The sequence below is a fragment of the Calidris pugnax genome, unplaced genomic scaffold (genome assembly GCF_001431845.1).
Source record: "Calidris pugnax isolate Ruff unplaced genomic scaffold, ASM143184v1 scaffold14, whole genome shotgun sequence".
In the NCBI taxonomy this organism is placed as follows: Eukaryota; Metazoa; Chordata; class Aves; order Charadriiformes; family Scolopacidae; genus Calidris; species Calidris pugnax.
The window spans coordinates 14994872-15011350 of NW_015090793.1; the positions used below are offsets into that span (position 1 = coordinate 14994872).

The 16479-nt window shown below is 48.5% G+C and overlaps 1 protein-coding gene across 7 annotated transcripts in view; it reads right to left on the reverse strand.

Annotated features, from left to right (window-relative positions):
- DYSF (dysferlin) overlaps positions 1–16479 on the reverse strand; it is a 100308-nt gene that overhangs the window by 38726 nt on the left and 45103 nt on the right. For 4 of the 7 annotated variants that reach the window (XM_014935959.1, XM_014935960.1, XM_014935958.1 and 1 more), the window contains 2 exons: positions 16289–16362; positions 7095–7157 (listed from right to left, as the gene is read on the reverse strand). In XM_014935959.1, the coding sequence (XP_014791445.1) occupies positions 7095–7157; positions 16289–16362 (137 nt within the window). The remainder of the gene's footprint in view (positions 1–7094; positions 7158–16288; positions 16363–16479) is intronic. The other 3 variants (XM_014935963.1, XM_014935961.1, XM_014935964.1) reach the window with 1 other exon arrangement.

Sequence of the window (16479 nt, forward strand, 5' to 3'; positions counted from 1 at the left end):
ACCTCAAGCATCCTGCAAGCCCTCTCCAACTTTTGCATGGACCCCTCAGGGATGCAGTGGGGCACACACACATGAGTGAATATCACTTGTGGAAAAATTTTACATCAAGTGACTGAAGCCTAAAATTTTGGCTTGGAGAGAAGCTTACTCAGACGTGGCAAGCTACTTTCATGGTTATCAGAAGGTTTACTCTCTCCCCACACCCCTTCACTCCCTCTTCCCTCACAACCACCCCTTCCATAGAGCAGGGAGCACCATGAGGAGGGCTGGCACCTGCACCCAAATGCCCTGGGACTGGAGTCAGAACTGCAAACACTTTCCCATTCAGTACTGAGATAAAGTCAAGGCTTTTCAAGCTCCAGGGTGCCCAGCTTTGACACTTTTTGCTAAAATGGGAAGGCCAACGTTTACCACAGGAGCAGCAGAGGGTCCAGAACCATTTCACCAGGCAAGATGCTGAATGGGACCATTTCATCAGTTTTCAAGCAGCTCTGTGAGCATCCAGCAGGAGATGGGGCAGCAGGAGACCCCCGCCCCCCTTGCAGGGGACATCCCAGAAGAAAGGAATGTCTTATGGCCAAAAGCATGATGTTTCCAAAAATAAAGAAATTCAGGGGTTTTTTAAAATGCCTTTAAAATCAGAATTTCACCAGCAGGCTGCAACTTCCCACTTGAAACATTTCTGGGATTATGGCTTGGACACAGCAAAAGCACTCAGACACATGCTTAACTTCAATCGAGTGTGCAAATCCCTCTGAAGTCGATGAGGCTCTTCAGACACAGCCTTAAGGGCATTCTGGATCAGGCCTTCAGTTCAGCAGAGCCAGCAGCCACCATTTACTTACCACCTTCAGATAATAGAGAAGGAGGTTTAAGCTGTGCCTGATCTCCATGTAGGACTTTTACCCAGGGCTATGCACATTGCTGTTGAGGGTATTGAAATTCTTCCCTCCCCTGGACCTCAACATGCAGACCTGTGTCATCCTGGCAGCTCTTGAGATGTTTTCAATCTCATTTTGTTTCACCTGGGGGCAGGGAAGGGGGCACTGGTTTTAACCTCATTTTTGTCAGGGAGGCTGAGCCAGAGCAATTTTTTTCCCCACCACCCAGGGTTTCCTATGACTCCCAGCCCATCCTATTGGATGCATTCCCAGACGGGAATAACAGGAGCATGGGCTTGTCCAGCACAACCAGTTTTCACAAAATATGTTGAAATGGTCATTTCAGTCTGGACCAAAGGGAGGTGTAGAAATCTAAGAAGTTGCCACACAATGGACATGTTAGCTTCTGGTGAAACTTTAGACCTTATCATCACCTTACAGGTGGGGGAAACTGAGGCACAGGCAGGTTAATGTCCAGACAGCAAAGCCCAGAGAGCAGAACATGCATAAGACAATGGAAGTCTTAATACTTATGCTTGCTCTCGTAGTGATTACACAGTCTTCCCTGTGGGAGTATAGATAACTATAGCAATAATAAATTTTGTCTCTAAAGAAGCTAAGCCACCGCCTCAGTCTCAAATGTACTCGCACCTCACATCTGGGAGGCAGATTTCCTGCTATGGGAAAGCTCTGCAGCTGGGATGAGAAGATCCCTCCAGAAACAGCTCGGACATTTATAGACACAGCTCCCCAGCTGTTTGTTACCACACTTTTGCAGGAGATGACACGCTGCACCTCGGTCTTGGAGAGGGTGGTGTTAGCATCCTCATCTGCTCCAGCACAAAGGCAGCCTGGTCAGCCCAGTTCATTCCCCAACTAAACTAACCCAGCCCAGCCCTGTCCTCCTGCGGGTGCAGAAAACTCCAGCAGAGAGGCCATGGCAAACAGCTGGGGAACACAAAAATGTCTTTAAACACCGCAGCTGCGCTCCTTGGGGTTTTCCAACCACATCCTAAATCCCTCTGCTGCTCTGTCTAGCATTGCTCCAGAGGTCAGCACACCCAGGCAGGAAACCGAGCGGCTCGCTGCTGTGGGAGGCATCCTCAGGGTGGTTCTGCAACAAAACGGCTGCAGCAAAGCCCACCCACCGCCCACCACCCAAGCAAGGTGCCAGCTAGCCCCACACTGGGGAGAAATGTCAGCCCCTGCTGCCCAGCAGGCATCACCTCCAAATGCAGACCATCACCTCCAAATGCAGACCAGAAGCACTTGCAAAAGTTCCTGAGAGGAAAAAAATATTTTTGTCCTGCTAGGAGGCCATGCCCTGGGGTGTAGATGTCACAAACTGGGCTTGAGACCTTGCACCTGCCAGATCTTGGGAGCTGGATGAAGCCTTTTTTTCATGCTAACAACCTCCCCAATGTCCTTGAACTCCAACTTCTTCCCCAAGAGGGACCTGTCTTCAGGTTATAACTTGATCCTTTCTCCTGGTTCCTCCAATCTATCCCAGGGACCTGCAGTAGCTCCGAGCAGCACCGAGCAGAAAGCAGCACTGAAGGGAGTAGGAGAAAACCACATGCATTGACACAGGGAGGCTGCAAGAGGTCTTGGCTTATTCTTCCATTAAACCTCAAGGTACGAACTGTCAGATGTTCATAAAGATAAATTGCCCATTTCTGGCTCTTTCAACTATTATTTTTTTTTTCAACATACTGTTAGTTTTCCGTGGTGCTTTTTTCCATCCTGTCCAATCAGCCTACATTTAAGTATGTCCACCCTAAGGCAGCCTCCCACACACCATCTTGCCATCATTTTTTCTTTATCCCATGGTTTATATTTGGGGCTGCTTTCCCCTGCAGCCCCAGCTGGTGGAAAGCCAGCTTGCCATGCAGATTGGTCTGGAAGGGCTTTCACCCGTAGCCTGTGGCAGTGTCACGGGCCATCCCCCGAGGATACACCAAACAGCAGCAGAAAAAATGCTGGCAGAAATGTGCCGGGGGGCAACGCTGGGCTGCAGAGCGGGTTGGTGACTGTTTTCAGCAGGAGATATCCAACACCAAGAGCTCTTCCAACTAACAGTAACAGGATAAGCCGTAAAATATGTGCTCTGATTTGGAACTAGCAAACACAGCAAATAACCAATTATTCCAAATAGTTTACAGATTTTTACCTTTTTTTTTTTTTTCTTTTTTGGCTTGGGTTAGCTTTGCTAACTTGTCGTTTGATGGGTTATTTGTATTTCTTACAACCAAAGCATCACAAGCCAAAATAATGGTATGGAATGGACAACTACATAGAAAGCACCTTATAGTGCTTCTCAGGGAAGAATGGAGGTTCCTCATTGTGGTTTCATTGCAGTTTCTCAGAGGTATCTGAGGGCTCCTCGTGAGCTCCTCTCCTCTGGGAGATGCTTATGAATCACCTGACTCCTGCTACTGCTCCAACAAGCTAAGGCTGGTGGAGAGGAGAACTTGCCAGATCGTATCACAGCTGGGAATGGAGGAGTTGCATGGGCATTAACCATATGGGAGGTCCCTTGTAAAGGGTTCTCCACAGCTCTCCTGCAAACCTGGTTCACTCCACTCCCACTGCCTGACACCCACATTGGGGCTTTCACACTAACTCCATGTTTTCACTCAAGGGGGCTTGAAAGATCATTTGTACTTCTCAGGATAAGGAGGCTCTCTGTCTCTTTGACCCTGAGCAGGTTGGAGGAGACATGGGCAAGGGCATCCTGCCAAAGGGGATTAGGGTCCTCAAAGCCCCTTGGTGGCCAACAGGTTTTTTGCAATATGCAACTTATCCTCCTCAAATATACCATGCTTACTCTTTACTTTCTGGCAATTCCTAGTTGCACCTGTTGACATTTTTAAAGTGACTCTTCAGAAGCATTTCTGTATTTTCCTATTGCCCTTAACAATCAATAACACTCTTATTTATTAGCAGTACTGCCCGGGCACACAGGGACCCCACTCACGATTCGGCTGCTGTTGTGCTGTGCTCTAGAAAAGGAGAAGAATGGGAAACCATCCCAAACAGTTTCCATTTAAATACCGCTCTTAAAGCAGACATCAAAATCAGGCCAAAGGCATAGAGAGTTTTACAATCCTTTGTTCGTAGAGATCCCAGTGTGACCAGCTGTTGTGGCAGCATCTATACTACACATACCGGAGCTTTAGTCATGGTTCAGCTGACTAAATCCAGGCTTGGCAAAAGGTGTATTGCACCTTCTGCTGACGATGTCTATGGGCTCTTTTCTGATCTGCTGTCCCCTGTGGTTTCCCAAGTTAAGGGAAATTAGGTCACCAGGATCTCATCCTGAACACTCTCAGGTCAGCTGTGCTGGGCATCGTGGCAGAGGCATAGAGGGAAATGGCACATCTATCCTCAGAGAGCTTCAAGGGGACACGGGCCAAGCCCAGGTAGGGACAGGAGCTGCTCTGGCCTGATTTCTTGGGATGGTTTGACAGTTGGAAAAGGAGATTTATAGGACAACAAAGACAGGATCTTGTGGATAATTACAGAGTTCTCCTCCCAGGCAGGGGGGGAGAAATGGCTCATGAAAGAGCTTATTTTGATATTTTAGGAAGTCATGAGTTTCTCTTTCACTCTTTGAACATGATTGAATCCCTGAAACTCCAGAGGGATGAGCCAGGATTTCAATGCTGAGGGAAGGGGACAGATCTGGAGCAGAGAGTTGGGTCTACAAGACATCAGTGTTGCAAAGTTGTCTTGTTTTGCTTATGCCAAAGATTCTCAAGAGAGACAGGAGAGGGACGAAGGGATGAGTCTTGAAGTTTTTCTAGGAGGTCTTTGGCAACAGCTGCACCAGAAGAGCACGAAGAGAGGCTGGATTAGAAAGGGTTTATGAACTTGATTATAAAAAATTGTAGATTAAGTGCTTGGATTTGTGCAGGCTCCAGGCAGAGCCTGAAGCTCTGGCAGCCCTGACCTGATGTCCCCACCACACTATCACTTCTCCCCAGCCTTTACCCCTCAGGCAGGTGCAGGGGATTGCTGCCACAGGGAGCAGCAATGGTAGCTCTCTGAGCCCCCATTTTCCAGAGCTTTTTCTGGGTCTGGGGTTTTTCAAGGTTTTCTCAGGACAGTGAGGCTACATTGCTGGCGAGGCAGATAACCTGTATGATCGAGATGAAGGGAAAAAGTAACTCTTGTGGACCCCACCAAAGAGATGGGCAGACTGAGCTGCAAGCTCAGCTTTCCATGAGGACCAAGCCCACAATGTCCCATCACACTCCCCCTCCTCCTGGTCATTAACACCACGGTCGGAGGCCGAACCTGGCGAGTTCAGGAGCTCCCTCACGCGCTCCTCACCAGGCTGGATTTTTTGGCTGTAAAAGCTTTTTTCCTAATATTTAACCAGCTGCAGCCCCTATGCCTCATTCCACAGCTCCTGCTTTCGTGCGAAGTTCCCCAGCTATATAGAAGGAGCAAGGAAGGAAGACATGCACAGGCCGTTTCGGTGGCACGCTTTCCAAAACAGGATGGTTTCCCCCAGGAGGCGTCAGCAGCTCTCAGCGGTGTGAGGTTTATTATATTTAATCACATTCTTGTAAGGTCCTGGTGAAGGCCAGTAGAATGGCTTTATTACTGCCTAATATTCTGTTGCTTTTATTTTAAATTAATGGTTTGCAGCTTTTTTCTTTTTTTTGAACTAAACCAAAAACATATTCACATAAATTAAAGATGCTGATGAACAGAGGGAGGGAGGAGGGTATTTACGAAGCTTTTGTTTCCATACTTTGCATCTCAACACAGCCACCCATCTGTCTTCCCTGTGAGATGAAGGAAGTTGCATCAAGTGAACAATGTTTTGTGGGTGCAAAGGATAAACAAGGCACTGAAGAGATGCACGTAGGGCCAACAAAGCACATATCTATATATTACAGAGAGACAAGCTGGATGTTAAACATGCCTCTAACCCTATGCCACAACCTACAAAGACGCCCATCAGGGGCTTCTGTATGCTAAAGTACAGCTGCCATCAGGCTGCAAATGATTTCTTACTCCGTGTGCTCTGCTTGCTCGATTTTTACTCTATTTTCAGCAAGTGAAAGCCTGCTTTAACTTTCTTTCCATCCCTCATGATCAGACCTCAAAGGGAGACTTTTCCTCCCAAAGACACAGTATAAATAACACCTCCGAGCTGACCTTCTTCCAAAGGTCTGGGCTGACTCACCAGCATTTTACACCCCAGGGCTGAAGCGTGTGGGCACTGTTCTGGGCTTGGCCAGTGGGAAGGAGTCACTGTTTATTGCAGCAAAGAAGTGGAAAGCAACACAACTAATTCTGGCCTGAAACACATGGGAGGAACGTGCACTGCTCTTGGCAGGAACAGCCCGTGTCCTGTAACTCATGGGCCAGTATCAAGAGGGATCTAAGAGGTGAAGAGCACAACACTGCTAAGGGTAAATTTGGGGCATGGAGAAGAACTGCTCCTCTGGAGTGTCAGCCCTAGAAAGCAAAGCAGCTTCATTGCCCATCTTACAAACCCTGGAACATACCAAGCATCTGATTTTCTCATTAAAAATGCATGATGAGAGAGGGAGACACTATGCAAGGAGGGACCTGTGACTGCTTAGATGCTGCCTGGCATCTCCCCAATTCCCACACTTTGAGGCCACCAGGCAATATACCTGCAAGAACCAGACTGTGCAAAGCCCTGCTGATGAGACAAAACCTTCCTTGGGGTCAAACCCTCCTCCTTGTGGAAGGCAAACACCTTCTTATTTCAACTTACAGCAACATGATGCCTAGGACTTGTCACAGTCCCTGAGCTAAGACACGAACGAGCACAGAAGTCCCATCAAATCAGCCATCCGGGACACACCATCTCCATTGAGCTACCAGGCTCTGATGGCATGCACAAAGAAGCCAGAAGCTGTTGGGAAAACATCTAACCTCGAACATGTACCTAATTCTGCTGGGCTCCACAAGGACAAGAGTGAAGAAGCATCGTTATCCCTCCTCCCAAAACTGACCTCGTTTTCTTTGCCATGAAGGAACACAAGTGCTGAAATGCACACACGCATGTAGCATGATGAAATTTCCATTTTTCTAGGACAGCAAGGGGATCTTTCACACAAAGAAATGCCTCAAACTTTTCAGATCTTTAAAAATACATATATGCATATATATAATTCATAAAAACCATTAATCGAGCAAGTAAGTTAGAAATTAAGCAATACATACATGAGGCTGGGCCCAAGAAGCTGGTATGTTAATTAATGCTGAGGTGGTCATACCGTCCGCAAGCTACAAATTAAAATGATTGGTTATCAATGGGGTTAGAGAAACAATGTTTAACATACATCAGCAAAAGCACAATTTAGGAGAAATAAAATGAATGAACCCAAACAGTGCCGTCTTCCCCCTCCCCTGGGCTGTAAGGTTAGGTCTCCCTGGACAAGGCATCCTTGGCACAAGAGCGGGGTTTGGGTTTTCATTGATGTCCATCAAAGGGGACTGGGTTTGAATGGTTGCAGAGATTAAATGGCATATTAAAGGGAAACTACAGCAAAAAAAACCACGTTACAGAAAAGCTGTTAATAGTTCTCAGCACAGGACAGCATCTCCTCCTGTGGACACTGAGGGCTTGCAAACACAGCAAGCCAAGTTCATCACAGGAGACAGAGAAGAAACTGACCCAGGGTGTTTTTAACATAAAGGAATTAGGAGAGCTCAGGACCAAGGTCTGGTACAAAGAAAATGCAAAGTATGAGTGCTGCTTGTCCTTGGCAAACCAAGAGCTGCCATCATCTACCCCTGCGCTGGGCAACAAGCACCAGCCCTGCTTCTGTCTTGCAAGGTGTGTTTCCTTTGAGATAGAGAAGAGGGAGAAATGAGATGTTTTCACCAGAAAATAGCTGGGTTTGAGCATCAGGCCAAGCCCAACAGTGGTCCCCTTGCTCTCCAGCCTGAGGGAGACCCCATGGAACTATCAGAGATTAGTGGGAAACAGCTCCTCCATGAGTATTCTATCAGAAGAAACAAATATCTGCTCATCCCTTGGGGCTGCAGAGGGACCTCATGGTTGTCCTTGCTTCTCATGGAGTTGAGGACACGGGAAAGAACATGGAAAACAAGGGTGATGGTTGCAGAGCAGAGGGTGTGGAGCAGGCAGGAATATGGGCAGATCCACACCTGGCTGACCCAAGAAATCCCACAGCCACTTGTGCACGCTCAGCCCTTGCAAAACCCTACTCCATGTGCATCTCCCAGAGAAGCTACATAGAAAGGCTTAGCCCAGGAGACCTTGCTACAGAATAATTGCTTTTCTATGAGTTTTAGGAGCTTCTTTTCTTCGCATTTGGTAACCATGATGTTTGCAGTTGATGTGCACACAGACTTGTTTTAAACAGACCTCAGGCTGAACTTCTCACCCCATTTGGATGAGATGGACTACACACTCAGCAGCCTCAGAGCAGAGGAGTTCTGCATCTGTTTGTTTTCTCTATTTCAGAAGAGGACAACAAAGTGATCCTTTGTTCCAGTCATCCATCAGAGGAGGGACCAAAGCCAGGCTTGGCAAGGAGGGAGAAAGACTTCGGAGCCACACAATGAAACACATGCATGGGCAGGAACAATCCTGGCTCCTGCTTCCAAGGTCACCACTGGAAGAGCAAATGGTACAGAGACTGTGGCCCCAGGCATAGGCTTCTGGCTTGGGATTCACCACCTTTTCCAGAGAGAAGGGGTAGGATGGCCTCTGCAGACTGGAACTCCTCCTTCACTCTCCAAACCTCGCCCTGGAGGGGAGCAGAGCAGGGTGGAGGGACCCTGATGGCTGCAGCATGTCAGACCACCTAAGGAAAAGTCACCCCAACCCATGTCCAACACCAGAAGAGGGTGGGCATAGGAGGAACTGCAGCCAGGGCCAAAATTCAGAGGTCAGGGAGGGAGATGGTGGGAATTTTGGTTTGGCTTTCCAGGAATACGCACCCTCCTCCTCCATTCTCCAAACAAAGGGCAAAAGTGAAAGACAAACAAACAGACAGAAAGGAATTAATCTGAGGTCAAACTGAATAATTCAATTCATTGTGGGGTGTTTCATTTGCGAAATGTTTGTTTCAGTAAAGAAATGTCAAAGTCTTCCACACTGAAAGCACTAGAGCAGAGTGTTTTGCCTTTGCAACATCCCTCTCCCCCTCCCATCCTTTCACCTCTCATTTAAACTGTTCCCTAAGTTTGGTCCGAGTTTGCAGATGCTTTCAATAGGCTTCAAACTGCCCCAGGGAACAAAGTATTTGTTGCAGAGCTGGGGTCCCTCCAGCTGCAAACCTCTGTCTCACTCCTTCCTCCAGCATGGCCTCGGGAAGCTGCAGGAACCTCTGCAGCCCCTGTGCTGCTCCACCACTGCTGGGGAGCAGCCCCCAGGCAGCAAATGCTGTGTACACCCATACAAAAGTGTGTGTGGCCCCATCCATAGCTTTCATCCCCGAAATGCCGATTTGAGCAGGTTTCCTAACATCATGATGAACTCCCTGCAAGGTCTGGGAGCGCCACAGCCCTGCAGAACCCCATCAACCTCAATGTTTCTCCAGAGGGAAAGGCTGAGCTGCTCCACCCATACCAGCAGCCTTGGGAGCACCGCAGGAAACCCGGCTCATTAATTCTGTTGCCCATGACTATTTTTGGGGAAGAAGGCCCTGCCTTCAGGGTCTGGGGACATTGCAAAGGAAATATTTTTCTGACCTTTGCTGGACATTTAAAAAATACAAATTACATAATGCAATACATGGTGTCATTTATTTTGGTTAAAGGAAAGTCAAATATGAGCAAGAGCTCACCTCACTTCACTTTGCAACCTAAGGCTGATGGACCTTGTTTCAGTGAGGCCAGAAGTCTCCCTCCTTTACCTGCACATCCCTCGCTTGTTGCCGCAGCCTTCCTCTTCCTCACAGGCATCCTTAGAGGCCAGAAGGTCACTTACCTCTCTCCTCAGTACCCACTGGCAATAAATGCCCTTCTGGAAGTTTTACTAGTTGTTGGACCAAGCCTGAGCCCCCTAATGATGAGGTCTGCCCACAGGAATGGAGAGGTGGACTGGGTTTTCTTAGAGACAGATTTACTTTTGCACATCCCAGCCAAAAGATGCCTCAGGAAGCAAGTATCAAAAAGCAAAAGGTAGCCAGGATCACTTGCAGGCAACACTGAGGAAGGGAACAGCCAGCCCATGGGCCAAAGCCTTGGGGATCTCCAAGGGGATCAGTGGTCATGAACTTCTCCACCACAACACTAACCAGGACCACAGCTTCCTCCCCACTGGGACTCAGATTGGGATGCTCTGTGCCCATGGCTCCAACAGCACAAAGAGAGGGACCGACACTGCAGGAAGAAGCATCTTCCCTCATCTGCAGCCCCAAACCTAGTAAACGCTCTCCTCAATCTGCAGTATCTCCAGGGTCGTGACAGGTCCTCACCTCCACTGAGAAGCAAACAATGGCAGAAAAATGCTGAGGATCTGACTGCCATGATTTTCTGTTTGTCACCTGCCAAAAATGCCTCTTTTGCTTCTAGGTTGGTAGGAAATCTCATTTCCTCCTGCCAGACAAGAGCCACCTCAGTGTTGCAGAGCTCTAGCTCTAGCAGAGTAGCATCCCTACTGCTGGGGGCACACCAGGTCCCTGTGCTAGATCCCAACCTGCTGCAGACATGATGGTGGCCCAAATTTTCAAAGCAAGTAGTGGATGGAGAGTCAGCTGCATCAAGGATGAAGCACTGATCTGTGTATGCCTCCGTGGTGTATGGGTCTCCATCGAGATAAGGAGCACCCCAAGGTCTCAGGGAAGAACTTCAGAGTCAGGAAAAGAGCATTTATCTGTGAATTTGTACAGAAAGCACACAAATTTCCTCAGAGCCATGAATGGCAGGCTAGAATTTAAAAGAAGATAGATGAACTGGATCTGGCATGCCACCAGAAGTACCTACAGCTTCTGTGGGAGTGCTCAAATATTGCACTGACTGCAAAAACTGGCAAAGAGCAGAAAGCGTGTTTGGACGAGAGCATCCAGAGCAAAGCTTTGGAAAGGACAAGAGCTGGAGGAGGGTCAGGGACTGCTACTTCTCTTCCTTCCATCACAACCTGTTCACGGGGAACCCACCAGCCCAGCCCTGAGTGAGCGCAATGAAATGGAGGTCCCCTTGGCCTCCTGAAATGGGTCCCCTTGGCCCCTAGCGCCTGCAGTGATGGGGTACGGCTCACAGAGCAATGGTTTCCCCACGATGCACCACCACATCTGAGGAGGGGATTAATTCTTGTTTGCAATTTAAATAGCCCCACTGTGCCAGGGCACTGCGTACACACAATAACAGAGCCTCTGGCCTCACTCCAAATTAGCCTAATGAGGAGCAGGTTTCAGGATGGGCTTGGAGGAGAAGCAGGCTGCCCCTCTCCTCTCACCTTCTGCCACCTTTGACTGCTCTGCAGATACGAGCAACACCTAGCATGGTGCTGAGCTGCACGTGCAAGGGGTCCCTGTACACCATGATCCTTCTCTGCCTCCCAAACTACCCCAAAATACCTTGCTCAGCTGCCTTCACCTCTGAGTCAGCATCTCCACGAGGTCCCCCAGCGATGTATGGGACCAAAGCACCACCTCTGCAGTGATGGAGGTTTGCACCTCAGGTTCCTCAAATGCAGGTGTAAATGGGATGATCCATCATGGGGAACCCACAGGACAACTCCCCACAGCAGCCACTGGGATAGATTTGCACTTCCAAGGCCATGCCCAGTGCTTGCTGCTAGCTGTATCCCAAACACGGTGGCTTGATAAAAGTCAATCCAGACATCTATATCTTGGTTTATTCAGTGCACATGTGTCTACACAGCACCTACAATCTCTGGCTTGCACACTTCATGCCACCAACAGGCATGTTCACAGTTAATGCTGGTTAAAAGATGGAAAAAAAAAAAAAGCTTTGAAGGGCAATTTTTCTTTTTTTTTTTAATTCCAAACTAACTGCAATAAAAAAGGTGGAAGCCAAAAGAAATTTGAAATTCTGCCATTTTTGGAGTGCAAATGTAAGAAGAGTGTGAGTCCTGGGTTTCTCTTTCTTGCCTTGCCCTCACCTCCAGGTGCAACGAAAACTGGGGAAAACAGGGAAACGGTGAATGGGTCTCGGGGGGAGGCACTGAAAGCAAATGAAGTGCTGCAAAATTAACACAAAAAACATTCTTGATTTTTCACAGCTAGAAAGTGCCCAAAGAATAGAAAAATCTGTAGAAAAGATGCCTTTTCATTAAAAAGCCGTGGCGATCTGATCAGGACATTTCAAGCAACAGTGGATGCAGCAGAGCCAGGCAGAGGTATCTCCTGGAGGCAGGGAGTCCCCCAAACCTGCACCACAGAGTGAGGACACCACAGTGTCCCCCCCATCCATCCTGTCCGTAAAGCAAAGGCAGAGGAAATGGTGCCAACTGGAAGTCCTACAAGCCCCACAGAGCATGAAGGTCCAGCGCAATCTTGGCCAGGTACCTTCAACACCAGTTCATAGAGGACCTCGGCTTCACATCGAGCCCCACAGCAGTCCCGTGGTGGCCGCAGCCTCCTCTCTGCACCCAGCAGAGCCTTCGCCTGTGGCTCTCATAAAGGATATTTATGGGAGGAAATTTTCCTCCCCTCACCTCCCTCAAGAAAGCAGCCACCGGGTTCATAAACCACTGGCAAAACAAAGCAGGGGAATTTCCATTAAACAGAATAAAAGGCTAATTAGTGACTGGGCCGAAAGTGCTTGCCTCGTCCCACATTGTGGCAGCCAGCCCGAGCCCCAGCTGTGCTGGCTCCCTGGGAGAAAACAAATTTGGGTTAAAACCCTGGTTTCCCAAAGGGAATTGCATTTCTCTCTTGTTACTTCCACCAAAGTCACAGGAGAAAGAGCAGAAACGACTGCAGGTCTGGAGTGACCCTGGAAAAGGCACAGAAAAATCAGGGCAGGGAAACGGTGCTGGCAGATGAAGGTCAGAGGAAAGGAAACGTTTTGTAGTCAGTTGCCTTTAACAAATGGTTTTGCTGTCAGTAAAAGGTAGCAGAGGACAGGTGTGGAGATGGTTGATCTGATGCTCTTGAAGACAGTATGGCACAAGGAGAGTGCTGCAGTTTGTTATTCTGCTAGACAATACAATTTTTACTGAAAATTTACCAGAAGAAGAAGGAAGGAGGAGAGTCTAAACTGCGGATTTCAAAATGCGCCCCCAAAAAATTTAGTCAAACCAAGCTGAAAGCTGGGTAGATTTTTCTATTAAAAAATAAGAAATTATACCTTCACAGCTTCCTGGAGTTGCAGATGCAAATCCAGTCCACCCATTGCTGCTCCATCTGTGGCTGTGCATCAGGAGGGGGGCAGAAAAACCTTCTGTTGGGGGTCTTAACCTGGGGCTAAAGCAAACTCTACCTGGTGTTTACTACCAGGGAGCACCTTCCTGTCCTTTATACACGCTCCCAGCCCTCAAAATAGAATCACAGAATCATAGAATGGTTTGGGTTGGAAGGAACTTTTAAATCAATCCATCTGGTCATCTCATCCAACCCCCCTGCAATGAGCAGGGACATCTTCAACTACATCAGGTTGCTCAGACCCCAGTCCAACCTGACTTTGAATGTTTCCAGGGATGGGACATCTACCACCTCTCTGGGTAACTTGTTCCAGTGTTTCACCACCCTCATCAGAAAAAAATTTCTTCCTTATATCCAGCCTGAATCTACCCTCTTTTAGTTTAAAACAATTACCCTTTGTCCTATTGCTACAGACCCTGCTAAAAAGCCTGCCCCATCTTTCTTATAAGCCCCCTTTAAGTACTGAAAGGCCACAATAAGGTCTCCTCAGAGCGTTCTCTTCTCCAAGCTAAACAACCCCAACTGTCTCAGCTTTTCCTCATAAGAGAGGTGCTCCATCCCTCTCATCATTTTTGTGGCCTCCTCTTGATCCTCTCTAACAGATCCATGTCTTTCTTGTGCTGGAGACTCCAGAATTGGATGCAGTACTCCATGTGGGGTCTCATCAGAATGGAGTAGGTCTGTGCCCACCGCTGCAGAAGCAGCAAACCCATCCTCGGGTGTTTTGTCCCCTTCCTGGGGATCCATCCCACCCACAGCTGTCTCTGCAGAGGGTCTCACCCCTTGGCAGAGGTGCTGGGTGCCATCAGCTTCCTTGGTGCAGCAAAGGGAAACCACTTGCCCAGCGTCAGACAGCTAATCAGAGGTAAAGTCAGGGCCTGCACCCAACCCTCCTTCCCACATCATTCCCTGACACCCTCACTTTTCTCCCAAGTGCTTTCTGTGCTAGGCTCAAAAAGGGAGCTTTTTTATTTGCAGAAGTGAAGTTGCCTGTTCCAAGACTCATTTTGGTGTGGTTTTTGCAGACATGCTCCAGTTACTTTACTGATACAAGATGAAGCACAATTGTAAATTATTAAGACAAATCCGCAAATGGCAAGCAAACAGAAATTCAATTAGGTTGTCAGTAGTATTTTCTGTCTTGAGTTGCTTTTCCCTTTTTAACAACACTTGTTCACTTGGGCCAATGTTTTCCAAATCCAGTGTCCAGTTTCTAATTGATACTGAAGCATCTCAGGACAAGACGCCAGCATCCCAGGGAGCTGAGCATATGAAAGTCCCACCTCTTGGCTGGTGGGGAACCTGAAAAGCCAGCTTATTTGATATGCCTCACTGCAAGTACTGTGGGATGACCTTGCCTAAGAGCACCAACCTGGATCTCATCAGTGCTTGGGATAGGTAGGGACGAGCAGGGCCAGCTGCAGTCGAGACCGCAACAGGCTGGAGCACCACACCCACAGAGTTTGCTGAGCACTGGCCAAAATCTTGATTTTTTCCTTAGCCCAAAGCCTGAAAGCGTTGATCTGGGCAGAGGTTGGAGAATGCAATGCACACCCCTGCTTAAGCAATGCCTGCTCATCCACAGGGAGGACTTGCATGGCACAAAGCTAAAGCAGACAACCTAGCACAAGGGATGCAGCAAGCAGAGAGGTACAGTTCCAGCTCTGTATCTCCAGGGTCAGCCTGATGCTGAGACCCCAGTCTGAGCCCACTCTGGGACACGACTGCAGATATCTGATAGTGGTGGATCATACGGTCCTCAGGAAGAGAGACACTGAAGTGCTACCAAGGAGATAAATAAAGAGCAGAAGCATTGATGCCCAAATTACACATCTTGCTTTTATGGGCAGTGAAAGACAAGGCAAGAGGCATACCTGAGAGGCAGATTTCTTGCAGAAAGCTCAGGCTTTTCTAGCCCGAGGTACCATGCAGCACCCACAGCTGCTAAAACAGGGAAGAAGGAAATGCCAGGGCACATTAAATACACCAAAGGGAATAGGAGACCATGAAAAGCTCCACCAAACGCCTCTGACAACACTTTCAGCAGCTCCTGAGCAATCAGGGTCACCTACAGATCTGTGCATCACACACACATCAGCACTGACAGGTCTGTGCCTCAAAAAGGAGGTATCTGCTGGCAAAGAAAGCCTAGGGCTACAGAAATGCAAACTAACAGCAGGGCCAGAGCCACCAGTGTGGCCAGCCAAATCCCAGCTGTGCTTCAGGAAGGAGGAACAACAGCCCCACTGGCATGCCCAGCCTGGTCCATCTACAAGGGACAGCTGAGACCCTTCAACCTCATGGCACAGAGAAACTTGCCTTCTGCAAAAGCAGCAACATATTCCCTCTTCCCTGCTAAAGCATGTCCAGTTCCCACCACCATGAGATATTCTGCAGTCACAGCCCCCACTGTGACCCTCTGCAGAGTCACTGGAGCTGCTGAAAGCAGCCAGTGGGTTTGGAAGCAGCAAAGCATCCTGCTAACAAAGGTCAAAACGGGGGAAAGGAGACCTGGCCGTGTGGTTGCGGTAAGGATGACTGAATCTCAGGAAACCTTTCCAGCGTGGCCTTTGGCAAATTGCCCCATCTGCCAGCACTGGTTCACCCTCTCCAGTGCTGGGTAAGTCCCCTCAAGGCTGTCAGCTCTTTGGGGCAGTGATTGTCATTTCCAAAAGAGCATCCCACACAGCAGAGCCCTAAGGGGGTGAGTGAAAACCTCTGTCAGCCTCAAAGCAAACCATATGTTTGCAGAATTGATGCTGGAGGGAAGAGCCTGGAGAATCTGTTGTCTCTACCCCAGAAAAGCAAATCTGACGCCTCATATTAAACGTGGGGGAGAAGCGAATGAGTTTGTAGTTGTTCACTATGGCATGGTGGAGGAGAGGGCGTGAAAACAGAGGTGGAAGCTGCAAAAGGAAGGTTACAACCAGACACGACCTCACAACAGAGGTCTGCATCAATCTCCACCCCAGCCCTGTACCTGCACAAGTTTCCCCATAGCACACAAAGTAAGATACCAGTGTATTCCCACCATAGCAGCTTTTTCCATACCTGGACAGGAATAAGAGGCTCTTTGTCATCAATGTCAATTAGGACATCGTCCCTGGGCGTGAGGCTTACATCATCTGCAATCAGAGCAAGCACGAGCATGACAAGGACATCCAGTTGTTAGAAACCCCAAAGCCAAGACGCCTTGGGATCAAGCTCCAGGAGCAATCTCAGCCTTGCCCAGAGCCTTTACG